The sequence below is a fragment of the Rissa tridactyla genome, chromosome 3 (genome assembly GCF_028500815.1).
Source record: "Rissa tridactyla isolate bRisTri1 chromosome 3, bRisTri1.patW.cur.20221130, whole genome shotgun sequence".
NCBI classification, from domain to species: Eukaryota; Metazoa; Chordata; class Aves; order Charadriiformes; family Laridae; genus Rissa; species Rissa tridactyla.
The window spans coordinates 19870740-19880928 of record NC_071468.1 but is presented as its reverse complement, the minus strand read 5'-3'; the positions used below and the strand labels follow the sequence as shown (position 1 = coordinate 19880928).

Sequence of the window (10189 nt, the reverse complement as noted above, 5' to 3'; positions counted from 1 at the left end):
CTCTGAATCAGACACTTGCCATGAAAACTTCTACCTCTCTTGCTAATGGACGGGTCTTGCTTTGTGGCTTTTTTCTTTAAATTTAATCCCTATCTGGCTCTACTTCTTGATAGTTGAACTGAAAATACTAAATGAAGCTATATACCATTTATACTAAAAACTAGGAAGCTAAAACTAGAAGGAAAACAACTGTGGATGTTTTATCAAGGCCATACTGGAATCTTTCAAAATGCACTTGTGTTTTTTTGTGACCTGGTAGTTCTTCCAGGCAATTCAACCTTAATTGATGTGGGTTTATATGTATGTTTTTAAAATTGTTCTGGGCAAAACCAAAATATGGAAAAGACAAAATATTGTACCTGCTGTGTCATATTGGTGTGCAGATTTGTGTAGTAAATGGATTTCAGTCTTCTGTGTTAACTTAATTTTATCTTTGTTTTTGCAGGAAATAATGAAAAAAGTGTGCCACAACTCCTGATCAGAGACCTGAAATTTGAGAAGAAGTCATTAGCTAAGCTCATGTTTTCTCCTGATCAAGAAAATCATCCATCAAAAGCACCAGTAAAATATGGTGAACTGATTGTATTAGGGTAAGTGTTTGTATCTTGGCTGGAAGTGGGAATGAAGGTAGAATTCCAGGGTGCGTTTAAAGCAGATAAAATGCAGGTTACTGTGGGAGATGGTCCCACAACCTCTCATTTGAACTCCCTCTCTTGTGGTGTATCTAATGAGTGTGCAACTGATCAGCTTTTCTTTGGTAGCTGATCTCATGTCAGGGAGGCACTGTACTGCAGTACGCGTAGCTTTTTGTGACAGCGTGAGTATGGAGGTAGAGCTCTAAACAGCTGAGTAGGTGCAAGTTTTGGTTTGACTCTTGTGTTCTTCCCAGGTAAGTGTTTCATGACAGAGGCAGCCAGTTTGTGAAGGCTTTCCAAATTGGTTTCAGGTTGTGACCAGACAGATGACTAATGTGGTAATGTGGAAGGAGGTGTTCCCTAAAACTTCCAAGTAAAATGAAAGGAGTTTTATAAGAATATGGTTGCTGACTCTATAATATTCAAGTGCAAACAGAAGATTTTAATAAAGCAAGTTTGCTGGCTGGCCTATTTATGTTGACACAATCAAAGTGAGGGTCTGAGGGTTTTCTAATGGGTTAAATTGGGGTCTCAGAGGACAGCATATCTGTTTCTTATGGGGCTTTATTTCAACCAAAACTCTCTAAAATACTAGCTCTCCACCAGGGTTGGTGAGTATTTAGAATATTTCATGTACTGTGTGATCACATCGCTTAGTGATAAAGCTACAGATGTATAACCTTACTTGTTTCATGAAGTGTATAACCTTAGTTGTTTTCATGTTTGGGGCTTGAGTCTCTTTCACTTATCAATAGTAGTGTTGAGGTTAATCTGGGTAGCATTCCTTGCCCTACAGGCTGTGTGTGTATATGCTGTAATTCCGTGGGCATATTTCAATATCATGTGAATCAATTCTCAGATTTAAATAGATTAATTGGAAATCTGTAATTATTAATACCATACTAATTAAGAAGACTTTGTGCTTAGAATGGGAATTCCTGTGGGTCTGTATCTCCTGAGAAGCTAAGTAACACAGGAAGATGGACTTTGTTCTTTTTCTGTGTTTTTTTTTGATAGGTACAATGGGTCTCTCCCAAATGGAGATAGAGGAAGAAGAAAAAGTAGGTTTGCTTTATTTAAAAGGCCCAAGGCAAATGGGGTGAAACCTAGCACTGTGCATATTGCCTGCACCCCTCAAGCAGCAAAGGTAAGCTGGATTTGTCTAGTTAAGTCTTATTTCTCCTGGGGCTGTCTAAAGAGTTCAGTGAAGTCTGCTGTTATGCTGAGATGAAATGATGTAGAAAGCATGAAATTCTGTCTGTGAAAAGAATGGTTCATATTTATCCAAGGTTTTTTTGGTACCTGTCAGGGTTAGCAAGAAACCGTTCAGCAAGAACAAATCTGATGCCTAGTCCTTGCTGTGTGCAGAAAGACAAATGTTTATATTTGAAACATGAATGTTCAGGGCACAGGCTAGTCATGTAAAACACTTTCTGTTTTGTTTTCCTTCCAAACTCACTACAGACATCTGTTCTAGCCTTCCTGTTTTCACACTCATTCATACTTTAAGGCTAACTTTTCTTCACACGGGGCTGACTTCTAAATGATCCTTTGCCACAGCTCTGTGTGCACTTGCTACTCTGTCCGGTGGGTAGGAGTTCCCCAGGGACAAGGACAGGTGGGTTTTGCAGGACACGTTTTATACTGCTTGTAATCAAGTTCAGAGTTCCCATTAAGAAGCAGTAAAGGAAGGGCTTAGGTCCTGAAGTTGAATTGTATTTCATGTGAAAACTAATATGTTATAGCTATTCTATTATATATAATATATTATAGCTAAGGCATTATCGTAAAATACAAGATCAGGCCCTTGAACAAATACAGTAGTGTTAAGTGCTTGACGCCCTGAATACCTTGACACTTAAGAATATTGATTCCTGAATTCAGGGTATGGCATAAAGTATTCTGAAATCAAAAGTATTTTGCTGACTAAAGTTACTGTAATAGAATTACATCTCTGGGAGATCTGTGAAAGGAACATTTATTTTTGCTAATTCTTTATGGTCTTCAAGTAAGTGCTATTTAGTGTTTGTTCAGTTCCTAGTAGGTAGTTGCAGAATGAAAATCTAGAAATCCAGATTACTTTGATACAGCTTCTGCAACCTGTGCTGAGTTTCTCCCATCTTACCCTGTTCACCACCAGTGCCTGTTATGTTTTTTGTCTATGTATCTTATTAATCATCACTGATTTTAGTGTGAACTGGGATCCTGTTTTTAGAGTGAAGTCCCTAAGTTTTTTTTTTTTTGTCCTCACTTTGCTCTTGGAGAAGTTCAAGCTGAGAAGGCCATGAAGGTGTTACATTCAGTTTTAGCCTTTGCACTCAGTTGTTTTGGGTTTTTTTTTTTTGTGTCAAGGCCAGCATTGCTTTTACACGAAGCATGACTAATAATATGATTTGGTTACGTGTATTTTGTTGCAGCAAGCGGTAAAGGGACCAGTTTGGTCTGTTGCTGAATCAATCCTGCAGCTTTTTAAATGGCTGGGACTGTTTTTTTGTGAATTTTAACTACAGGTGTGTCACTAACAACCATCTGCCTTAATGCATTAATTGAGCAGAACAAGAGCCTGGTTATATATATTTTCTGCTTTGCTGCTGCATTCAGAGTTATTGTTCATTTGTTGAATAATATTTGGCATTTTTTCCATAGGCAATAAGTAATAAGGACCAACACAGCATATCTTACACTTTGTCTCGGGCCCAGACAGTGGTAGTTGAATATACACATGACAGCAACACAGATATGTTCCAGGTATGTGAAGTCAATATGATATATAAATGTCTTCTCACTTTTGGTTGTTTCTAATAAGACATCCTCTCAACAGGCTTTTTCCTTCAGACCCAAAAGTTTGCATATGTTGCTTTCTGTGCTTTATTATTCAGAGACATTTAATTCTGTTTGTTCCTAAGGATGTATATCTGTGCATCTCTCTTAGGCTTGGTCAGAGGTGAAAGCTGGTTTTGTGTGACTAATACACAGGATTATGGTTTTGCCTTTGATTGCCGGTCTGCAAGTCACGTAACCTGTCTCCTAGTCCCTTCTTGCAAAATGAAGAATAAAGTGCATGGTTCTTTTTAAGCACCTGGAACTTTGCTTCTAGCATTTACGAAGGGATTTGGGATCAGCTAGCTGGAGACAGGGTAGAAGAAATACAGTGTGAAAATACAGAAAAGCTTTTGACACAACTAATATGAAAAATCCCCCTAACTCCTTTAAGCAAACCCAGAAGTAAGTCTAAAGCACTGGGAGGTGTGGAGAGAGGAGGCCCAATTCTGATGTGCTGGCAGTTCAGAGCAACTTTGCTGCAGTTCCTGTGTGTATGAGAAGGAACCCCAAACACATTTGCAGCTGTGGTGTGCGCTCATATCTTATAATTGTTTCCTGTTTTTTTTCTCAAAAGGCAGGGTTTTGTTTGGGGGATTTTTTTTATTGTGTGCGTTGTTCCTTCCGATTCCTGAACTGATCTTGCATTGATTTGGTGGTTGTCACTAATTTATGGCAAGGAGTTTTGCTGTCACAGCATTTAGCTGTGACGCCACTGCAGGATCTAAGGAGGTAGGAGGTGTTGGTAAGTGGTGGAGGAAGCTGCTGTGCAACTGCAAGTACCTGCAACAGAGCAAAAGGGCTGTAATGACCTAACTGCAGCATAAGCTATTGTTTGTGTAAGTGTTCTCTCTTCCGGCGTGCTGCGGCATGTATGCTGCTCTAAAATCGCCAGCGGCAGTCCCTGTGTATGATGCGTTATCCTGCCTAAGAAGGAATAGAAAAATATATTCTGACAAAGCAGTTTCAGTCTCGTGAAAGCTCCTCATCCGGCCTTCACCAAAATGCACCTCAGGGTGTTGGGTCTCCTGCCCAGCAGTTAATTGATCTTAATATAACCAGCTATTTTATAAGAGGTTGTTGAGACCTCTGGAAGTGAGTGAAAGGTAATAGTGGGCTTTAAACCTGGCTACGTGAATGTTTGGGAGGGAGAGCAAGTCCAGAGGAGGCTATGAAGATGCTCAGAGGGCTGGAGCACCTCTGCTGTGAGGACAGGCTGAGAGAGTTGGGGCTGTTCAGCCTGGAGAAGAGAAGGCTCTGAGGAGACCTTAGAGCCCCTTCCAGTCCCTAAAGGGGCTACAGGAAAGCTGGGGAGGGACTCTGGATCAGGGAGTGGAGCGATAGGACAAGGGAGAACAGTTTTAAATCTACCCCGTTTCAGTTTAGATTAAATATGAGGAAGAAATTCTTTCCTGTGAGGGTGATGAGACACTGGCCCAGGTTGCCCAGAGAAGCTGTGGCTGCCCCATCCCTGGAGGTGTTCAAGGCCAGGCTGGATGGGGCTTTGAGCAACCTGGTCTGGTGGGAGGTGTCCCTGGCCAGGGCAGGGGGGATTGGGGTCTTCAAGGTCCCTTCCAACCCAGACCATTCTAGGATGTAACTTCTTTTCATGCTTTATAAGGAAAAGGATGAGATGAGTTGACTGGAAAAGCAGTGAAACCCGTGGAATTCTATCAAAGCTACTAGAGTTTTGTGGAACTGCAAAATTTATTCTTACATGCATCCAGAAAAGAAGGCACGGCTACTAGAAAAATCTGTTTGTAGTCAGTTGTTGTGTTCTGTGCATGTTAATGTAACCCCTCCTTGCCACAAACATCTTGTACCTGGTCTTTTCTAACAGATTTGCTGCTTCTCAGTGCCCCAGTGGAGCTGGGGAGGCAGCTCACAAAGTCTGATTTTCCTATATCTACACCTCCACCTTGTCTGCATCATTCAGAGTAGTCTGGGTGTGCAAAGTGACTGAATATCACTTTTCTTACATCTAACTACTGTTTCCTTGCTGGTTTTGGCACTGCTGCAGCTGGTCCAGCTCACCTGAGTGTAACCTTTCTGATGAGAAGAACTTCAATGGGAAATTGTCTCAGAATTGACTTAATTACATCGTTTTATTTCCCCTTCCTTCAGTTGGCTGTACTCAGCCTTCAGAATAACTTTGGTCTCATGGAGATGGAATAACTCATCAATTCAGATTAGGCTTTAGAAGCCTCAGTTTAGATTGGTGGAGGGGAATGCTTCAAACTGGAATGTCATGATTTTTTCTTATCACTTTTAAATGTTTTGAGTTTGTGAATATTTCTAGACCCAAAGGCAAACTTCTAAATGGGTTTGTGGGTTTCTTTATCCCTTTCCAGATTGGTCGGTCAACGGAGAGTCCTATAGACTTTGTCGTGACAGATACAGTTCCTGGAAGTCAGAGTAATTCTGATACGCAGTCTGTGCAGAGCACTATATCAAGGTTTGCCTGCAGAATCATATGCGAGCGTAACCCTCCTTTTACAGCAAGAATATACGCTGCGGGATTTGACTCCTCAAAAAACATCTTTCTTGGGGTAAGGAAACTCTTTCTTTGTTCCTCCAAGTTTAGTGCAGGCTTATTTTTAAACCAATTCATAGCTCTGCTTCAACCAAATCAAAAGTTTTCATTGATGTGATTTCTCTTAGGAGAAAGCTGCGAAGTGGAAGACATCAGATGGGCAAATGGATGGACTAACCACAAATGGAGTTCTTGTAATGCATCCCCGTAATGGATTTACAGAAGACTCCAAGCCAGGGGTGTGGAGAGAGATATCTGTGTGTGGGAATGTGTTCAGCCTCCGTGAAACCAGATCAGCTCAGCAGAGGGGAAAAATGGTAAGAGTAGTGACCGATGTTTTATGCAGCCTGTTGAAAATGGGTACAGCCATAAAGTGGTTGGGCATAAACAGAGGCTGGAATCTGCCTCATTCCGTGTAGAAGTCACCTCTGTAATTAGCTATGCTGACTTCTTATGTGTCCATGTCCATGCATGAAGGTGTCTTGCTCAACCTGAATAACTGATAGAGTTTATCTGCAAACTAGTATTTAATTGCAGATCTAGACTGCTCTCCTACATTGAGTTGCCAGTCTGCTGTGCTCATCTGCACTGTCATAGTCATGAGCACACTTTAAAGAGTACTTTCCTGATTGAGTTCATGCTGTTAAGGTTTTCACGCATTTCCTTTTCTATAGAATAATTATAGTTTTATTGACACATGCCTATATACCTGGATATCCATTCCCACTTGGCATTTTGCATTTTTTTCTCTTGTTTCCAAAGCATTGATGACATTTCCAGGAGGGGGTTGGTTTTGGTATGACTTGGGATCAATTAGCAAAAAGAAATGCTACATGAACACTTAAATAAGTGATGCAGTTAGCTAGGAAGGCTGACAGCTGACGAGGAGAGGAAAGCCGTTTGTGAAGGTGTGTTTGAAGAAAACAGTCTAAGATGTGGTGGAGGACTAAACAAGACTTGTCAAGAAGGTTGTTTTTTTTAATTAAAAAAAAAAAAAGAGGAGGGAGAAGCTGACACAGGGCACGCTATGGCTGTCTTGTATACGACAGTCAGGAGCTGCTTGAAACATTTTGTCTGTGTCTTCCAGGCCGATTTGTGTTATGAAAGTGCATTATGTTACTCTCCAGGTGACCTTAGGTGACATGTCTCTTTCTCTTTGTCCATCACCAGGTTGAGAACGAAACGAACCAGCTCCAAGATGGCTCTCTGATAGACCTGTGTGGAGCAACGCTGCTGTGGCGCACGGCGGAAGGGCTTTCACGCACTCCCACTGTCAAGCACCTGGAGGCGCTCAGGCAGGAAATAAATGCAGCAAGGCCCCAGTGTCCTGTGGGGTTTAACACCTTGGCATTTCCCAGCATGAAGAGGAAAGATGTTGTAGACGAAAAGCAGCCGTGGGTGTATCTGAACTGTGGCCACGTGCATGGCTATCACAACTGGGGAAACAAAGAGGAAAGAGACGGCAAGGATCGGGAGTGTCCCATGTGCCGCTCTGTTGGCCCCTACGTGCCTCTGTGGCTTGGATGTGAAGCGGGATTTTATGTGGATGCAGGACCTCCAACTCATGCGTTCAGCCCGTGTGGACACGTGTGCTCAGAAAAGACAACTGCTTATTGGTCCCAAATTCCTCTTCCTCATGGTACCCACACTTTTCACGCCGCCTGTCCGTTCTGTGCGCATCAGCTGGCTGGTGAGCAAGGCTACATCAGACTCATTTTCCAAGGACCTCTTGACTAACACACGTGTTACCGAGGACTGCAGTAAACTGATAAGCTAAGCGATTCTGATTTTTAAACCAACTGTTTTTCGTATTCTCTGGGCTTTGCTGGTTTGCATTAAGATGAAGAATTTTGGGGGGGTTTTTTGTTACAACAAAAGTCTGGAAGAAACAGGGGGGGAGAAGGGGGAAACCTCCTGCTTTTTTTTTTTTTTTAGTTAATAACTACTTCTGAAGAGGTGAAGGAAGTGTGGAGTGAACTTCGATGCCTTCCGTTCAGTGGTTTTGAATCACATGCCTACAGTGTTTGAAAGTTGTTTCATTCTTTTTGTATATGGAGGGTAAATAGTTCAAAGAACATTAGTTTACAGCTTGGATGCAAACGTTGTAAAATATGACGTGTATATTAACTCTTTTCTATTTATCTTTATTATTGAAAATCCGTAGAATGTTTAGAGAGTAGCATGGTCATAGTGTGTTACATCCAGCGATTGGATGTGTAGAGTAGTTCTGGATGGAGAAGGACGTGAGATGGAAATGGTAGAAAAATCTTTTTTAATCTAAAATACTGAGTTCTTAGAATAGTTAAAATGCTTTTTAAACAAAGCTAATGCAAATTATGATGGCATAAAGGTGTGCTTTAACCATGTTGAAAGGTAGCTAAGAAGGACTTCTTAAAATGTCTTTTTGGTAGGACTGTACTTAAGATCTGGTTACGAGGAGAATATTTACCAGACTCTTTGAATATGCAACTTAGTCTAGATTAAGGATTTTTTCTCCCTTCATGCTAACACATCTCTTTATTTAGCGTTAGTGACATTTGTGAGGGTTTTCCCAATGCTAAACATCAACAAACCCAAAAGACGAGGCTCATTTTGTTCCTTGCTGGTTTTAGCAGGGGGGGTAGGTTGAGGGGAGAGGCAGATGTGGGGGAGCAGGGGGCAATTTGTGAATCGGCCGTGGTCACAACTTGTGTCAGGCTTCTTGGTCGGATGCTCTGCCTTTCATCTGACACGTGGGAACCGCGGGCTTCACGGGCTTGCCTTCACCCCACTGCGAGGTGCCGGTGCGCATCTGGGCCACACGCAGAACAAAGTTGAAGCCTGGTACCTACGGGATGGGCGTCTGTGTCCTGGCACCCTTCTGTGACTTGACACGGTTGGCGATCTGTTAGGGGAGAGCTGGGGCTGGGCTGGAGGCAGAGAGCTCGGTGCGGGATGCTTGCGCAAGATGCGCTCTAGTTAGCGGTTTCTCTCCGCTCTCCCCTCCCTCCCCTTCCTTTCCCTCTGTATCCACCAGAAAAGGCCAGTGCACTACATCCAGCTTTGCTGCTAACCCACTGTGCTTCATGGCAAACACACAAACCTGACCTTTTTAGGATTGAGTTGAGCTTTTTTTGGCCAGCTTCATACCTTTTTTTTCTTTTTCAAAATCCGTACTGTATAATTGACAGTAGCAAACTTCTATAGTTTATAGCATAGCTATAATTTTTTCCTTTCAAAGCCGTTCTAAAATTTTCTTGGTTTAAAGAGAAACCTATGTTGCTTAGATGTCATGAATTATTTACTTTGATTGTCAATTGTTTCTCCATTTTTAAAAAGAAATTATATATATTGTTTGGTTCACTCAGGAAATGCATGTGTCAGGAAACCTGTATTATAAGTTCAGTTAGCTGTCATGTACAAGTAACTGCTGTTACTCCCTTGCCATAGAAATATAACTGATTTTGACATTTTTCCAGATTATATGCATTAATTAATGGAACTGATGCAGCAAGGAACCCCTGTATTGTAGTTGTTCTAATCATTTTATTCAAACTATATTATACTGTAGGTTAATTTTTATTTGCAAATTAATTTATTCAAAGTACGTGAGTAAACACTTTTCAAAAACAGGAATGCTGGGATTGTCTGTTGCTTTGTTCCCGAGGGATGGGGAGGGTGGCTGGAGATGGCCATTCTGCTGTCACGCAGGGGGTCTGTTCTGCACTTGTGGATTAACATCACAGAAAAAGAAGTAACTCAAAAGCGTTTGCGTGTTGTCCCAGTCATGGATTTGAAGGGCTTCTTTCAGATGTGACCTTTCAATGTGTTTTATATTTAACCCTACGTTAACAAAGGCGAGATTCCTGTTCAAAAGACATAGTTAAATCATCTCTTCTCTTTAACTAAATGGCTGGGCTCTTGTAAAATGCCAAGAGCTCTTGATTCCATCTTCCACAAAATCGGATTGATGCGTCTTCTCTGGTTCTGATCTTGTTGACTACGGGGATATGAAAAATCAGAAAAAGACATGATGCTGGCTGCAAAGCAGTATGATTGTGAAAACAGACTGAGACCGGGATGGTGGTAGGCGCATGGAAAGCGGTGTACTCTCCCCGTGTTGGATGCTGGTGTGGAGCCGATAGTGTACACCGCAGAAGAAGATGCAGCCCCAGCAGAACCGGCTGTTCCTCTGGGTAGCATTAGGCTAAGATAACCCTTT

At 41.8% G+C, this 10189-nt stretch overlaps 1 protein-coding gene across 4 annotated transcripts in view; it reads left to right on the top strand.

Moving 5' to 3' along the window:
• PELI1 (pellino E3 ubiquitin protein ligase 1) overlaps positions 1 to 7787 on the top strand; it is a 44732-nt gene extending 36945 nt beyond the window's left edge. For all 4 annotated transcript variants that reach the window (XM_054195186.1, XM_054195184.1, XM_054195185.1 and 1 more), the window contains 6 exons: positions 446 to 590; positions 1653 to 1782; positions 3282 to 3383; positions 5807 to 6004; positions 6117 to 6305; positions 7159 to 7787. In XM_054195186.1, the coding sequence (XP_054051161.1) occupies positions 520 to 590; positions 1653 to 1782; positions 3282 to 3383; positions 5807 to 6004; positions 6117 to 6305; positions 7159 to 7725 (1257 nt within the window). In that variant the 5' untranslated portion in view covers positions 446 to 519 and the 3' untranslated portion in view covers positions 7726 to 7787. The remainder of the gene's footprint in view (positions 1 to 445; positions 591 to 1652; positions 1783 to 3281; positions 3384 to 5806; positions 6005 to 6116; positions 6306 to 7158) is intronic.
• The last annotated feature ends 2402 nt before the right edge of the window (positions 7788 to 10189 follow it).